The sequence below is a fragment of the Microcaecilia unicolor genome, chromosome 2 (assembly GCF_901765095.1).
Source record: "Microcaecilia unicolor chromosome 2, aMicUni1.1, whole genome shotgun sequence".
NCBI lineage: Eukaryota > Metazoa > Chordata > Amphibia > Gymnophiona > Siphonopidae > Microcaecilia > Microcaecilia unicolor.
In genome coordinates, this window is record NC_044032.1 from 264,094,523 (window position 1) to 264,112,369 (window position 17,847).

Genomic DNA, 17,847 nt, shown 5'->3' on the forward strand with positions numbered 1-17,847 from the left:
CCAGACAGACCAGCAAGTAAATCAGGAGGCCGAGACGCTGACTTCCAAAGCAAGGCAACTTTTATTAGCTAGCTGACACAGTACTAAGTTCAGACTCAGGATACTGCGCCCCGAGCGTCACCTGACACTCATTCTTATACAAATTAGTGGTCATGCGCATAAAACACACCATACAACAAACGGCCCGGAGAGGTACACCATTGGGAGACAGTGGACAGACAGGGAGGTTTGGTCCCTAATGAAGATCGCTTGCTGCACCAGTACTGCAGGCACAGCCTTAGATTGAGTCATCCAAAACGAATGGATAATAATGGACAGCAGGATCTGTAAATATGTACATACTGTAGGATTTACAAAATTGGACTAAAGAATTTACACCATATCCCTGAGTTTAGCTTCTGACTTATTTGTACAAGATACCTAGTTGGATCTAAATTGATTTGTTCAACTCTGAAAGGTTTGTTTGTCTCCAGAAGAAAAAGTCTGGATGAACTGCTAGTTGCAGAAGTTGAGTAAAGTTCCTGTTTGTTTTCATAAAAACCTGGACTGGATTCTTTCTTTGCATGAGAGTGAAGGTATATTGCGACGGGTTCAGAAAGATATGGCCACAGGGCTGCCAAGTCCCACAACACTATTGGAGCACCTGTGCTTGGTGAAAGGGGTATTTGACACTGAGATCCCCACTGAGTTGGCCACGGAGTGGGTAGTGAGGACTGTTGAGGTGGACCGACTGCTCCGAGCCGCTGGAGTGGACGATGAGGAATCAAAAAGTTTGGAGGGAGAGCTGGATACTTCCCTCCTGGCTGACTACCTCCAGCAGCCCTGGATTGAACCCGGGAGAGCTGGCGGGGAGAAGCTCCTGAAGCTCAGCCAGGTGTGGCTTTGAGGAATAAAAAACATCATTGCTTGTTTGGGACATGTTTAAAGCCCACATATCTGAGGACATAAAACAGATGACAAAGTCTTTTTAGACTACTCTAGCAATTATACCAAGAGGTCTTGCATCACAGGGGCATAGCCAAACCTCAATGTTTGGGGGGTGTGGAGCCCAAAGTAGGGGGACACAGTTTGGCCCACCTCCCTGCCGCAACCCCCGTCTCGCCGCAACCCCACATACCTTGGCTGGCGGGGGTCCCCATCCCCCGCCAGCTGAAGCTTTTCTCCAGCGCTGTTCTTTGCGCTTTGCCTGCCCTGCTTCTCCTCACCCCACATGCATGCTTGGTTTTAGTGAAACTGAGCATGCACGAGTGTCACGAGGGAACCCCTGCCAGCCAAACCAGGTGCCCCAGATTCAAGGCCCCCCCCCCCCCCCCGTAGCTACGTTACTGGTTTTACAACCACTAGATGTTTGAATATATATGAGAAATATATATGCAAATGAATATGCTAATGTTGTAAGCCCCCCCCCCCCAATGAATCAGTCATACTATGACTACGGGAGAGAAGGGGGTGAGGCTGAAGTAGATACCACAAAGCAGAGAACAATTGCTCCCCTCCTATTCCCTGGCAGCTGTCTAAAGACAAGGGCCTGTAGCAGGCTCCTGACACTACTACTGTTTCCCCAAAGAGCTGTGGAGATCTCCGGGCTTCATCCCCCACTCCGCCACTGCTGAGGATCCTTTGTGTACATCTCAGGCTTCACCTACTCACTGTGCCTTACATTTTCCTAAATCTAGAGCTCAACCCCTTTTGCTGGAATTTCCTTTGATTTAAAAAAAAAAAAAAAAAAGTTACCCTTGTGCATCATTCCCCTTGTGCGGAAGAACAAATGGCTAGAAATGTAAAGAGGGGCGACAAAAATTTCTTCAGGTATATTAGTGAAAGGAGGAAGACTAAAAATGGAATTGTGAGACTGAAAGATGCTGCGAACCGCTATGTGGATAATGATGAAGAAAAAGCTAATTTGCTAAACAAATACTTTTGTTCTGTTTTCACTGAAGAAAATCCTGGAGAAGGACCACGATTGACTGGCAAAAGTACATATGAGAATGGAGTGGATATAGCACCATTCACAGAAGAGAGTGTATATGAACATCTAAAGGTGGACAAAGCCATGGGACCGGACAGGATCCACCTCAGGATATTGAGGGAGCTCAGAGAGGTTCTGGCGGGTCATCTTAAAGATTTGTTTAATAAATCCTTGGAGATGGAAGAGGTTCCGTGGGATTGGAGAAGAGCGGATGTGATCCCTCTTCACAAAAGTGGTGATAGGGAAGAAGCTGGAAACTATAGGCCAGTAAGCCTCACTTCGGTTATTGGAAAAGTAATGGAAGCGATGCTGAAGGAAAGGATAGTGAATTTCATGGAAGCCAATAAGTTGCAAGATCCAAGAAAACATGGTCTTACCAAAGGTAAATAGTGCCAAACAAACCTCATTGAATTCTTTGACTGGGTGACCGGAGAATTGAATCAAGGACGTGCTATAGATGTAATCTACTTAGACTTCAGCAAAGCTTTTGACACGGTTCAAGTGTACAGCGTAGTAGTAGGTTCCTCACGGAAGGCTCTTGAATAAACGACAGGCTGAAGATAGGACCCAACGTGGTGAACTGGATTAGGAACTGGTTAACGGACAGACGCCAGAGGGTGGTGGTTAATGGAATTCACTCCGATGAGGGAAAGGTGAGTAGTGGAGTGCCTCAAGGATTGGTGCTGGGGCCGATCTGCTCAATATATTTGTGAGTGGCATTGCCGAAGGGTTAGAAGGTAATGTTTGCCTTTTTGCGAATGATACCAAGATTTGTAACAGAGTGGACACCCCGGAGGGAGTGGAAAACATGAAAATGGATCTGCAGAAGCTACAAAAATGGTCTAGTGTTTGGCAATTAAAATTCAATAAGAAGAGAGGTCACGTGATGCTAGGCTAAGGGGAGGACGCCGCACGTAACAGCTCCGCGGTCCCTCGAATAACATCTACCCATAGCGGCATCCAAAGCTGGGGGGAACCCTGAGAAATCACAGGAAAAGAAGTGGGAACCTCGCGAAAGCAAAACTCAGCCAAAATCGCGGCGGAAATCGAGTCGGAATGACTACAAAAACAAGCCGCAAAGAAGGCACGAGGAGCCGCGTGGGGGAAGGAAAGATGGCCGACGCAGGCACTTCGGGTGAAACGCCGAGTTCGCTTTGGGACGGCTGAGATTGCAGGAGAAGTTTCAAGTCTCCTAGAAGCTTCAGTGGAAAAAAAGCTGCAGCGGATTTCTGATCAAATTGAGCAGCTGGATGGAAAAATGGAGGGACTGAAAACGGATCTATCTGGCTTCCAGCAGCGCTTATCTGATGTAGAGGATCAGAGCATACAGCATGAAACCAAACAGAAAGAAATGCTAAAGAAAATGGAAAGTCTAGAGTCTAAAATTGAAGACCTAGAAAACCGCTCTCGCCGCAACAACTTAAGACTTGTGGGGTTGCCGGAGTCCATCAGAGAAGTGGATCTCCGGCAGTTCTTGGAGAAGTGGTTACCCCAGGTGTTGAATCTGAAGCAGGCGGAGAGCGGTTTGAAGATTGAGCGGGCACACAGACTCGGGTTACCAAGACAAGGGAAGGATAGACCGAGAGTAGTGATTTGCAGGGTCCTGAACTACACCCACAAGCAGGACATTTTACATACATGGCGGCAGTGGGGTAAAATCCAATATGAAGAGTCTACGGTGTTGTGCTTTCAAGATTTTTCAGCCGCGGTAGCGGCACAGCGCAGACAATTTACAGAGGTCTGCAAGCAACTCTATGAGAGACAAGCAAGTTTTGCACTACTTTTTCCCGCCAAGCTGCGCATAAAGTTTGAAGGCAAGCCACACTTCTTCACGTCCCCGGCAGAGGCGAAGCAGTTTATGAAGCAAATGGAAAGCACCACGGTGGAGGGTAGGGAAACTACCCAGAATAATGCATCGATGTGAGATATGTGGCAAGAGAAGAACAGGCAATACCAGGGGAAGACTGTGGAGAGGTAGTGTGAAACGCAGTAGTGGACAGTAAATTGAAGGGACTGCCTCCTGCATTTGGGAGGTGGGCAAGAGGAAAAATCATAGATTAATTGCTCATAGAGAGAGAAAAGTTCTTTTGGAAATAGGGTGATAACAGTTATAATGTTCTATGATGTCGCAGGGTAAGGGGAGGGGCATGGACGTGACCAGTTCTCATATGAGGACACAGTCTCAGTTATCGGGGAGGGGGACAGGGAGGGGGGAGGGATTGGGTGGGATAGGGAGGGCGAGGGGAAGATGGGTGGGGAATATGAGGATAAGCTTACAAATACTGTGTGCTGGATGTTATTTGTATTTTACTGTGCTGTTTTCCTTTTCAGAGCAAAATGGAGTATGTGCTACAAAGTACAATACCCTAAACAAGGGGGCGAAAGGGGGCTGCACCCAGGGGCTGGGGGGTGCGTCCTCACAATGAAGGTTAAAAGATCAAAAGTTAAGACAGACCTACAGATAAATGGGACCATTTAAGTTAGTGTCCTGGAACGTGGGGTTAAACAAGGTACAGAGGGGAGATACGTTCTAGCTGAAATGGAAATGGGGAACACTAGGTATATTTTATGCAATGTGTATGCGCCAAATGTGTACGATCGCAAATTCCATCGAACCCTTATAGAGCTGCTGGGTCCTTATCAAGGGAATAACGTGATTTTGGGAGGGGATTTCAACCTGGTGTATGACGCTCAGATGGATAAGACGGGTTCCTCAGCAACTAGTCGGGTTCGGGGGGGGGGGGGGGGGACTACCCTTCCTCTGCTCCACACTGGACTTGATAGACGTGTGGAGAGTGTTACACCCATATGTGAGGGACTATACACATCTGTCCAGGGCGCACCTCACACAATCGCGTATTGATTATTTTTTTATCTCTAGGAATCTATTTTCAAAAGTAATATCAGCAGAGATAGGGCCGTGTGAGGTGTCCGACCACGCCATCATCTGGCTGCAATTGCAGGGATCAAGGGAGAGGGGAGGAGGGGGGAGTTGGAGATTTCCAATTGAATTATTTTGGGACCCACACTTTAAGGCCTACATAAGTGAGAAATGGAAGGAGTACGCGGACCATAACAAGCAGCATCAGTGCCAGCCCAGCTTGTATTGGGAGACATCTAAGGCGGTGATACGGGGGGAGATAATTGCATACAGGGCCAGGGCTAAGAAAATGAGAGACAAAGAGATCATTAGATTGGAGAAAGAAGTTCGCTATCAGAGGGTTAGGTGTGGGGCACGCATGACACCAGAGGAGAGAGGAGCTCTGCTATCCTCCCAGAAAGCACTGAATGAATTATTAAACCAGAGGGCGGTAAAGTCCCATAAGTATTACCAATACCAATATTTTATTCATGGTAATAAAGCTGGGGCGTTGCTGGGGAGATTGATAAGGGGAAAACGGGGTGGTCAAGGAATACTGGAAGTTAAGGATGAGGGTGGCCAACTTCTCAGGGAATCAAAAGACATTGCTAACTGCTTCAAAAGGTATTATGAAAAACTATATAGGGAGCCTACAGAGATAATGCAGGATAGTACGCTCTATTTAATCAATCAAGCCCTGCCGCAGATCTCAAACTCCCAAAAAGAGTACCTAAATGGCCACATTACGGAAGGCGAGTTGATGCTGGCGCTCCAACAGAGCAAAATCCAAAAGGCACCAGGGCCTGATGGATATACCATTGCCTATTACAAATTAGTCCAAGAACAGGTGACACTTCCTTTGTTAAATCTTTATAATGAGATGATGACCTCCGGGGTAATGTCTGATACATTGAATGTGGCAAAAGTGATAGTGCTACCAAAGCCAGGGAAGGATAGTACTGAAGTAGGATCATATAGGCCCATTTCCCTTTTAAACTGTGATATAAAAGTCTATGCCAAAATCTTGGCCAATCGTCTGGCCAGGGTTCTGCCAGACTTGATTGCACCCCCGCAGGTGGGATTTGTGAAGGGAAGATCGGTGGGAAGTAATGTCAGGGCACTCTTGGCATCCCTGGAGATTATAGAAAGGCAGAAAAGGCCTTCTCTGCTGGTAAGTTTCGATGCAGAGAAGGCCTTTGATCGTGTAGTTTGGAACTTTATGTTTACAGTAATGGAAAAGGTTGGGGTGGACGGTCATTTTCAAACAGCAGTAGGGGCACTCTACTCCAACCCGCAGGCGTTCATGTGGGTTAATGGGGAACAATCGGCATTGTTTACGATCAGAAGAGGCACCCGGCAAGGGTGTCCCTTATCTCCGTTGCTGTTTGTGCTCGCTCTGGATCCATTGATTAGGGAAATTGTGTCTCACCCAGAGGTGGAGGGGGTGCGATGGGGCTCCTCCATGTTTAAAGTGTCTGCATTTGCAGACGACATATTAGTACATCTTACGCACCCCAGCCGATCGTTACGTGCTCTGCTGGAACTGTTTCAGGAGTATGGCGACTTTGCAGGGTTCAAAATAAATTATTCTAAATCGATGGCACTAACAGCCCATGCAAGCATGAGGACAGAATGGGGGGCTGGTTTCCCGCTCAAGTGGGCTTCGGAATTCATTCAGTATTTGGGGGTGAAGATTTCTATGAGAACTTCCATGTTGTATCAATTAAATCTCACTAATCTGCTAGATAAAATGAAGGGTAGACTGAATGGGTGGGGAACTTTGCCACTCACACTGCATGGGCGGATACATCTATTCCGCATGGTCGAATTTCCGAGGTGGCTATATACATTCCAAACGCTGCCGTTGCGGCTTAAGTGCAAAGATCTCAATCAGCTGTACCGACATCTGAGGAGGTTTGTGTGGAGAAATGCGAAGCCGAAAATTCCACTGACATTACTCATGGGCCCTATGGAGGGAGGGAGGTATGGGCCTACCAAATGTTCGCAGATACAATCAGGCCTGTCTGTTAAGACACTTGGGGGATTGGTTGCTAGGGAGGCAAGATTACACACCACGTAGAATGGAGTATGATTTTTTTAAGCCATTTCACCCACACTATCTCTTACATGGGGCTGGGAGAGCGATACCGGCTTATATTCGTCAAAGTATACTTTTGGGCCCCTTAAGGGAGGTGTGGCGAGATTTGAATAAGACATGGGGCTTGGAAGCAGATGTCTCGGATTTATTGCCATTGCAGGACAACCCACAATTTGTCCCCGGTACAGAAAACAAAATATTTCATAGATGGGCGACACTGGGGATTACGAGACTGGAGCACGTATTAGATGTAAGGGGGAAGATTCTATCTTTGGGAGCTTTGGGAGTAGGTATAAATATGAATCATATTTTTGCATATCATCAGTTGGCTCACTACGTCCGGTCGTTGGACCAAAGTAAATTGGGGAGTGGGCACGGGCATAGGCTTCGGGCCTTTTTTGGGATGATCACAGAAGATAGGCTGTCAGTTTCTAGTTTGCAAAGAGTCATAGGGGAGCTGGAAGGAGTGAAAGACACGTCTGCTATAGGTCAAAGATGGGCAGGAGACCTGGGGCAACCACATTTGCAGTTAGATTTCCGTAAACTGATAGCACGGGTCCCTCAGATATCAGTAAATGCAGGCCTTCGGGAGTGCCAATATAGGATCGTGTATAGAGCATATATGGCCAAAAATCAACTGTTTAAATTTGGAGGGGCTACGGACCCGTTATGTATGAAATGTAAGCAGGGGGAGGGTACATTGGTACATTCTCTTTGGGTATGTCAGGGGATTCAGGCTTTTTGGAAGCAGTTAATCCAATACCTTGAATCCTTGGTGCATCTTCGGATTCCACTTTCGCCCCAAGGGATATTACTGGACAAATATGAGGTATTTAGGCTTCACGGTAAGGGGACCCAGCAGCTCATTCGCAAAGCAAGTTTGGTGGGGAAAAAGATCATAATGGGTGGCTGGACGAAAGAAGATCCGCCAGATTTCTGGCAGTGGAGGAACAAGTTCCATGACCTCCTATTGATGGAGCGCAGGGGAGTAGGGTCATCCCCCAAGAGGCGGAAAGCATTTCTGGCAGCGTGGGAACCCTATATACAATCACTGTCACCAAAAGCTCGCAGTTTAATATTCAATAAGCTCTGAAAAGGGAGCTCAGAAGGCACACACATGGGAGAGGAGGGACATAGGGGACATATAAGGTGGGTTCTTTACGAAGTATATGATAAGACGGCAGTATAGAGCTCTCATGTAGGGGAGCAATTATAGGAGAAATGTACTTACTGGTTAGATTATTGTGTTAAGCGGAGGTTATTTACAGTAGGTTTGATGCTGTAGCACTGAAAGTGTAGTTTGGGTTTGGCAATAATAACAAATTGCGTCATATATATATAAGCAGTTGTGACTTGTAAGAGAAAGGGGGGGGAGGGGGGGGGGAGAAAATAGCAGAAAAGTTTGATGGTGGACAGTTTCTCTATGTTAAAGAAGAGCACACATCTACATCCTGCATCCTGTACGATAAATATGCTTGTTAAATGGAAATGTGTGTATATTTACTATCAATAAAAACGTTGAAATATAAAATTCAATAAGAAGAAATGCAAAGTGATGCACTTAAGGAGTAGAAATCCACGGGAGACGCAAGTGTTAGGCGGTGAGAGTCTGATATGTACAGGCAGGAAGAGGGATCTTGGGGTGATAGTATCTGAGGATCTGATGGCGACGAAACAGTGTGACAAGGCGGTGGCCATAGCCAGAAGGCTACTAGGCTGTATAGAGAGAGGTGTGACCAGCAGAAGAAAGGAGGTGTTGATGCCCCTGTATAAGTCATTGGTGAGGCCCCACCTGGAGTATTGTGTTCAGTTTTGGAGGCCATATCTTGCTAAGGATGTAAAAAGAATTGAAGCGGTGCAAAGAAAAGCTACAAAAATGGTATGGGATTTGCGTTACAAGATGTATGAGGAGAGACTTGCTGACCTGAATATGTATACCCAGAGGAAAGGAGAAACAGGGGTGACATGATACAGACATTCAAATATTTAAAAAGTATTAATCTGCAAACGAATCTTTTCCGGAGACGGGAAGATGATAGAACTAGAGGACATGAAATGAAGTTGAAGGGGGACAGACTCAAGAAAAATGTCAGGAAGTATTTTTTCACGGAGAGAGTGGTGGATACTTGGAATGCCCTCCTGAGGGAGGTGGTGGAGATGAAAACGGTAACGGAATTCAAAAATGCGTGAGATAAACATAAAGGAATCCTGTTCAGAAGAAATGGATCCTCAGAAGCTTAGCAGAGATTGGGTGGCAGCACCGGTGGTTAGGAAGCGGGGCTAGTGGTTGGGAGGCGAGGCTAGTGCTGGGCAGACTTCTACGGTCTGTGCCCTGAAAATGGTAGATGCAAATCAAGGTCAGGTATACATATAAAGTAGCACATATGAATTTATCTTGTTGGGCAGACTGGAAGGACCGTACAGGTCTTTTTCTGTCATCACCTACTATGTTACTAAGTTACTATTATTTATATTACAAGACAGAGAGAACAAAAAATGAGGTAGAGGGTGTCTCACTTACATCAATGAGGTCGCTCACATCGCGGATATAGTAGTTATTCACAGAGGCATTCACAGCAGATAAGTTGAGGAGGTAGTCATTCCGGGCCTTGGTGCACTTCAGCTGGCTGTCCTGGAACTTCACTTGTCTCTGTGAGGGAAGAAGGACAGGGGGGAGAGCATGGGGTGGAAGATCAGAGGAGGACAGGAGAGCAGATTGGCGAATGAAGGAGCAAATGGGGGGGGGGGAGAGAGAGTGACAGCATATAAAGAGGAATAGAGAAGTGCAGACAGTAAAAAGGATTGAGATGGAACCAAACAATGAAAAGAAATTATTCCTTTGCTTGCTCTTACTGATAGAGTTATAGGCAAATCTTTCAGAACACTAGCAAACATTGTAACTATCGGTTTTATAAGGTACTCTTCAAAATATACTTGAGAACATCTTGAGTTATAAAAAAATAACAAGAATATGGACCCCCCAACCCCTAACAGGAAAATGGGAAACATCCTAATCCATCAGAAATAGCATTTACAAAGTGATAAAATATTCTAACTCTAACATGTAAAGTCCTCAGTTGAGGAAACCAAAACTTTACATATGCAATACCAGGAGAAAATAATAAATAAAATACAAGGAAAATAATCTTTCAAAGAAACAATTATATAGTTTATACTGACATGATCAACGAAACAAACGGCATTGTCTAGAAAGACCCATCAACAGGACAGAGATCAATATTCTGCTCATCCTGAACCTCATTATACTAACTGGGACAGCTCAAGAATGCACATGAAACACCCTGATGCTTCCGCAGTGGCTTGCAGGAGAACTCTGGAAGAAACAGAACTCCCGGCTGCAGGACTCTGTGCCACTTAACCAAAAGCTGCTGTTACACCTTTAGCCATGTATTCTCATATTCAGAGCCAAAGAATCACAATATCTGAAAATGGTACGGTAGCTGGAAAAGCCCACTTTAAAGTTAATAAATAAAAACAACAAATGGAAAATAAGGTGAATAACCTTTTTATATCATGCGCTATAACTGGCTAGCTGCTAACAGAGAATTTTTAGCAGGTCATGGCCGGCCATGTCCTGCTGAAAATTCATGGATAGCCGGTTATGCAGCATTTATCCAGCCAGGTGCCGATCCTGGCCAGTTAAATGCTTTTGAATATCGAGGGGGGGGGAAGAGTCCAATGTAATAAGATTCAACTAATAGCTTTTGGACAGAAGTACAAAACCTAAGAGGGGAGGGGCCTGGTCCTTCCTTCCCAAGAGGTGGTCCAGATAGGGATTCTTTCCTCTCCTAGAAGGATGTAGAGGAGCAGTAAGTGGATGACCCCATAGGCACCCTGTATAAGAGGCTTGGGGAGGCTAAGAGGGGCATAATCGAACGAAAACGTCTATCTCCATGGGCGTTTATCTCCGAGAACGGGTCCGTGAAGGGGCGGACCGAACCGTATTTTCGGAAAAAATAGACATCCATGTTTTATTCGACAATTTGTGAGCTGGGCGTTTTTGTTTTTCAGCGATAATGGAAAATGAAAGCGCCCAGCTCAAAAACGAATAAATCCAAGGCATTTGTTCGTGGGAGGGGCCAGGATTCGTAGTGCACTGGTCCCCCTCACATGCCAGGACACCAACCGGGCACCCTAGGGGGCACTTTTACAAAAACAAAAAAAAAGGTAAAAGAGCTCCCAGGTGCATAGCACCCTTCCCTTGTGTGCTGAGCCCCACAAATCCCCCTCAAAACCCACTGCCCACAAGTCTACACCATTACTATGGCCCTAAGGGGTGAAGGGGGGCACCTACATGTGGGTACAGTGGGTTTGGGGGGGGGGGGTTGGACGACTAAGCATTAAGCAGCACAATTGTAACAGGTGGGGGGGGGGATGGGCCTGGGTCCACCTGCCTGAAGTCCACTGCACCCCCTAACAACTGCTCCAGGGACCTGCATACTGCTGCCAGGGAGGTGGGTATGACATTTGAGGGTGAAAATAAAAAGTTGTGAAACATCATTTTTTGTGGTGGGAGGGGGTTAGTGACCACTGGGGGAGTCAGGGGAGGTCATCCCCGATTCCCTCTGGTGGTAATCTGGTCGTTTAGGGCACTTTTTGGGGCCTTATTCGTGAAAAAACAGGGTCCAGGAAAAGTGCCCTAAATTCTAGCTACAAACGCATATTTTTTTCCCGTTATCGGCGAAAGGCGCCCATCTCTGATCGGCCGATAACCACGCCCCAGTTCCGCCTTCACCACGCCTTCGACACACCCCGGTCAACTTTGCACGCTTCCGCGATGGAGTGCGGTTGAAAACGTCCAAGTTCGGCTTTCGATTATACCGTGTTATTCGTTTTTGTGAGATAAACGCCTATCTCCCAATTTAGGTCGCAATATAGGCGTTTTTGTCTTTCGATTATAAGCTGGTAAGCCTCCCCAGCCCAACCGTGACCTTCCCCTGGCTGCTGCCCCCACAAACGCAGGGCTGGCGCAGCGCTGCAGCCAGGCAGCTCTCCGACAGTCCCTCCTTCCTTCCTGCTCTCAGCTCCCCAACTGGCAGCCCTCCCCCCCCCCCCCCCACGCGTACATGTATTTTAACCCTTTTACTTTTTGTGGCAGCGACGTCAGTGACGAAGAAGGCACTGCGAGCTCGCCTCTGGCTCCAGCTCCTCCCTTCCCTCTTCACACAGTGTCCTGCCTTCTGCGATGATGCATTTCCTGTTTCCGCGAGGGCGGGACACTGTGTGAAGAGGGAAGGGAGAAGCTGGAGGCGAGCCTGCAGTGCCTTCTTCTTCACTGACGTCGCTGCGACGGAGAGTAAAAGGGTTAAACGCGTGGGGGGGGCAGGAAGGAACGGAGAGGAGGGCTGTTGGGGAGCTGAGGGAGGGCAGGGCTGGCCATGGATGGGAGGGGAAGGCAGGGCAGGGGGAGAGAACAGATCTTTGGACATGGAGAGGAGGGGAGGGCAGAGGGAAAGAACAGATCGCTGGACATGGAAAGAAGGGGAGGGCAGGGGGAGAGAACAGATCGCTGGAGAGGAGGAGGGGAGCGCAGGGGGGAGAAGAGATCGCTGGAGAGGAGAGGAGAATTGCTGAAGATGGATGGAGGAAAGGGCAGGGGAGAATGGAGAGTTGCTGGACATGGATGGAGGAGGCAGGGGAGAGAGGAAATTTGCTGGATATGGATGGATGAAGGAGAGGGCAGGGGAGAATGGAGAGTTCCTGGACATGGATTGAGGGGAAGGGAGGGGAGAGAGGAGAATTGCTGGACATGGATGGAGTGAAAGGCAGGGAAGAGAGGAGAAATGTTGGACAAGGATGGAAGGAAGGAAAGACAAAGGAAGGAGATGCGCACTGATGGAGTGGAAGGGAGAGAGGAGAAATGCTGGACATGGATGGAGGGTAGGGAAGACAGAGGAAGTATATGCACATGGATGGAGGGAAGGGGAGTGAGGAGAAATGCTGGATATGGATAGAGGGGAAATTGCTGAATCTAAGGGCTGGATTGGAACACTTTGAGGGCAGATGCTGAAACTGGAGAGGGGATAGGGACAGGGCTACAGATGGTAGACAGGACGCATAAGGACACAGGAGGATGGTGGTCATGGTGAGAGAAAAAATATCAAATGAAAAGAAGACACTGCATAAAACAGAAGACACTGGGACCAAAGCGAACAGAAAAAATAAATGCTCAGACAGCAAAGGTAGAAAACATTGTTTTAATTCAGAATTTATTAATTGGAATTTGTCAGCTTTTGGAAATGTGCATCTGTGATATTTTTCATGTAAGTTTCAATTTTTCTAGTATTGCTGCATGCTGAGTCTGTCTTCTTGAGGTAACTTTCCAGTTCAGTATTTTGCCTTCATATCTGTTGTGTCATGTGTTTTTCATGTGTGATCAAGGTGCAGTATTCTGCTAGTGTGTAGTATTTGCAGCCCTTTTTGTTTGTTTTTCATTAGGTAGTATACTGGTGTTTTAGAGCCCAGTGTAATTACAGTGCTGCCTTTCCACGCATAAGGTTGTAGCTCGTCCTGTCCTTGGAATTAGTGCTGTTATGGTTTGATAAGGTATGAGTGTGTTTTTGCACAAGTTTGTGTATAGTGTTTTGCAGTGGAGAGATTGTGTGTTGGCCTTACTGAGGTGGCACCAAAACATCAGAAAGGGTATAGAGCCTAAATCATGACACACTACCTCTTGAAGGATCTACATATGGTTGTTAATAAAAGGAGCTCATTGTGAACACTATCCACCCTAAAAGGGTGTTTTGTGGCTCTACATGAGAATTGTGATATTATGATCCCTTGTTTCATATTGTTGACAGTCTGCATTTTCTGTATGGGTGGTATATTGGTGTATTAGGTTCTGCCCAGTGTAATATTTATGGTACAGTAAGGTTCTGAGTGTGTTTTTGCACAAAGTTGTGCCTAGTGTTTTGCAGTTGAGCGATTGTGGTTAGTATATGCTTTGAGCAACCACTTTATTCTTTGACATATGATACATATCTAATATCTAAATTGAATAAAAGGTATTAATTGTGACTTTTATTTTTACTTTTTTTTTCTGTGTGTTGTCAGACAATTATGGATGTAAGCTCTGCCCCTGGCCCCACCCCTAACCCTGCCCCTAACCCCGCCAACCCAGAGGCCCACCAGAATCTTAGCTCCCTACTCAAGGGACTAAGAGAGGAGCAGGTGCAGTAATTATCCAGTGGCTGCCAGTCTATTAATCAACCATGCCCTAAAGCCATACATGGTTCCTATCTGCGCTGAACTATTCAGAGAGATCAGTCTGTGCAGGAAAACAGGAAACGTTACTAAGCAACAATATTCTACATTAAAAAATAGCTAGGGTTTCAAGAAATTCTGTAAACAATAATAACTGTTGGACTATGCCTAAAAGTTAACCTTGCTTATCTTAGGAAATCCAATGGGGAAATCAGAATCACAAGTCCCTGAATGCGATGGGGTAATCCCAGGACTGGATCAACCCTGTCGGGGAAAATCTGAAGCTAGTTGGCAACCCTACTGCCATTACAATAATTGGACTAAGAGTTGTGAATGAAGACTCATCCCAGTCCTGGTTCCAATTGTGCTGTAAGCCCAAAGAACTAGAAGTAAAATGTCAAGACCGAAAGGAAAGAAAATCCCCTTGAATCAGCCAGCACTTTGATTCATGGCAATCTTTATAAGTATTCCACAGATACTCACAAGGCCTACCACTATCAAATCTTGAATTATGCAGTTGTTGATATAATCCACACAGAATATTATCACTGCATAAATTTAAACAAATAGATATTGTAATTTAACGGACCATCAGAGGTGCCCTTCCACTGGGGGGGGGGGGGACCCCTATTGTGAAAGTAGGTGAAACACCTTATTTCATCATCAGTCCTTCTTTCTTAATTTTTGCTATTTGTTCATTCATGTAAAGTTTATCACTTTATCGTTTCTTCATCATGATATGTAAAGTCAAGTTACAAAAAGTAACTTAATATATTTATACACTCAAAAATTCCAATTACTTATCTTGAATAAATCTTTATAAGTATGACATAAACAATGTCTCCTAGTGTTAAAAGGAAAGAACAGCACCAAAGGCAAAAATCACTAGACAGCACCCTCCTTAATTAGCTATAGAAGATACACCTAATAAAATAAACTTGCCTTCACCACCAGCCTCTCTCCTTTCTTTAGAGAGCCACGTTTTTGGTTCTTTGAGTCTGTCCCTGAGACATTTCCCCCTTGTTCTGCTGACCGCCCTGTGCGCTTCTCCTCCTGTTTCTCTGCATCTCGCAGCTTATGCTCTGCAGCCAGGCTCTCTCCATGGTACACCTGGTATGTCCTCATCACCTGAGTCAGAGGACAGGAAACAGTAAACCTTGATGGAAAAAGTGTTTTGATGTTTATTTATTTATGCACTTTTACTGTTTTATCGATTTTGGTTAGTATTTTCCTGCTGCCTGAATCCTGCTCTTCTTTTGTCTGCAAATCCCAGCCACTACTCCATTCCCCATCACTGTTTCCAACTCGGATAAATGCTCCCCATCATGGATTCCAATTCAAATAAATACTCAATGCATTTAACCTTTTCAGTACCTTTGAGCTCTAGTCTCTCGCACACACACTTTCATCACAAACATATGCATAAAGACATATAGAGGGACATAATTGAACGGCGCCCGCCATCTTCGGGGACGGCTCCGCAAAGGGGCGATGCCAACCGTATTATCAAAATGTTGAGATCGCCAGGTTTACAGATGGCCGGCTTCAAAAAAGTGGAAAAAAAATCCAAGTGCTTGTCAGGGACATGGATGCGTCTGATGTGCACTTTTTTTGGACAGCCACCTCTCAATTACAAGACCAGTGCTCTAACCACTTGGCCACAGCTCTACTGACTTGGATGCCCCTCCCTTTTGATTATGCCCCTTCAGGTCTCTCTCAGCCAATCACAGAGAGGGGTCTCTCTCAGCCAATCACAGACAGCTAAATGCGCTGTGATTGGCTGAGAGAGACCTGAAGGGGCATAATCAAAAGGGAGGGACATCCAAGCAAGTGGAGCTGTGGCCAAGTGGTTAGAGCACTGGTCTTGTAATCTTGGTCGTGAAAAAAAAGCACGCCCCTGTCCGGCCTTCACTACCCTACCGACACGCCCCCTTGAAATTTTGCCCGCTCCACAACGGAAAGCAGTTGAAGCCGGACAAAATTGGATTTCGATTATACCGATTTGGCCGGTTTCAGGAGATCACTGGCCATCTTCCGATTTGTGTCGGGAGATCACCAGCGATCTCTTTCGAAAATGAGCTGGATAGTAACATAGTAGGTGACAACAGAAAAAGACCTGTATGGTCCATCCAGTCTGTCCAACAAGATAAACTCATATGTGCTACTTTATATATATACCTGACCTTGGTTTGCATCCACCATTTTCACAAAAAGAGAAACACAGATGAGATACACACAGGTGGAAGTACTGAACATACAATCCAGTCAGGGAAAACTAAAGCAGAGTTCATCTAGGTCCTGCCCGTTTACAAAACAAATATTTTAGGTCCATCTACATCCTTAGGCAAGAATTCGGATAGGCAATGCACAAGCTCATCATGACCCATGTCCCTTTATCCAAATACGGAACACATCTTGATCTTCAGTTTCCACTGTCACTCTGCACTTACACAACGAGCTAAAAGGAGACCAAAGGTCATATGTATTCAGCCTTCTGATTGCCTAACAGCTCTCCCTACATGATAAGCAAGGAGAAAGCAAGCACACAGAGCAATCACCTGCGAACAGTGGCGTACCAAGGGGGGGGCGGTGGGGGCGGTCCGCCCCGGGTGAACGCCGCTGGGGGGGGTGCTGTGGCGCGCGCCTGTTGCCTGCCCCTGTCTCCGAGTTCGCAATTCGCATGTGTTCACTGCTCCCTCTGAGTCTGCCCCGGTACAGGTTACTTCCTGTTCTGGGGCAGACTCAGAGGGAGCCGTGAACACATGCGAATTGCAAACTCGGAGACAGGGCAACAGGCATGCGCCGCAGCACCCCCTCCCCCAGCGGCGTGCACCCGGGGGGGTGTCATTTCACCAGGGGGGGGAGAGGTGTCATTTTGTCGGTGGGGGGTCACGCTGCACCCGGAGGGGGGCGCATCGCCAATCCGCCCCGGGTGTCAGCCAGCGTCGGAACGCCACTGCCTGCGAAGTGCCAGATTAGCACTCTTTTAGGGCGATGCTTAGAACCTAACACAGGCGCTAGAGGTAATTAGCGCTGATGTTAAGCTGAGCAGAATGTTCAGAAGGCCGTACCACTGCCGCGAATGTGCACGCTAAAGATGTGTGCAGGTTGTATTTTAATGTATTTAAATGCATTCAAATGGCTGGTTAATTAGGTCAGTTGGTATGCCCCCCCCCCAAAAAAAAAATGCTCAGAACACAGCGCAAAAATAGAACGCAGAAAAATTACAACCAGCTCAGAGGTGGCATTCAGGGGTTTGTTCAGAGGATTTCCTCAAGATTTGAAATATTTGACTGCTGGTTTTGTGAGCTTTTTGAAGCAGAAGGGAAGTCCGTGCAGCCTCTGCCACTGACAGCAAAGAAACAAACGTAAGTGAGTTCGGGCGCGACCAAAAGTGAAAGTTCACATCTGTGCCTATTTTTCTGAGCTTAAATATGAGTTTTTCAAAAATTTAATTTTTGAAAAGCTTACCTTTAAGGGTGCAAATGGATGGCAACAATGCGTTCTTGCAGTTCCTGTTTTGACTGGGCATGTGCACAAGAGCTGTGCTTACCACGAAACTCTTGTGCTCGTGTGCCAGGCACGTTCCTCCCCCTTAACTTCCCTATGCTCAACGCTATCAGCGTGCATATAATTTGAATGCTATTAGTGTTGAGCATTGGGAAGGTTTTTTTTCTGCTCTGTTCCTTACAGCAC

At 46.4% G+C, this 17,847-nt stretch overlaps 1 protein-coding gene across 1 annotated transcript in view; it reads right to left on the reverse strand.

Moving 5' to 3' along the window:
• Positions 1-17,847, reverse strand: part of ARHGAP4 (Rho GTPase activating protein 4) — a 161,672-nt gene that overhangs the window by 105,118 nt on the left and 38,707 nt on the right. Inside the window, exons 5-6 of the mRNA XM_030194094.1 lie at positions 15,094-15,279; positions 9,449-9,577 (exon numbers count right to left, since the gene is read on the reverse strand). Coding sequence (XP_030049954.1) covers positions 9,449-9,577; positions 15,094-15,279 — 315 coding nt within the window. The remainder of the gene's footprint in view (positions 1-9,448; positions 9,578-15,093; positions 15,280-17,847) is intronic.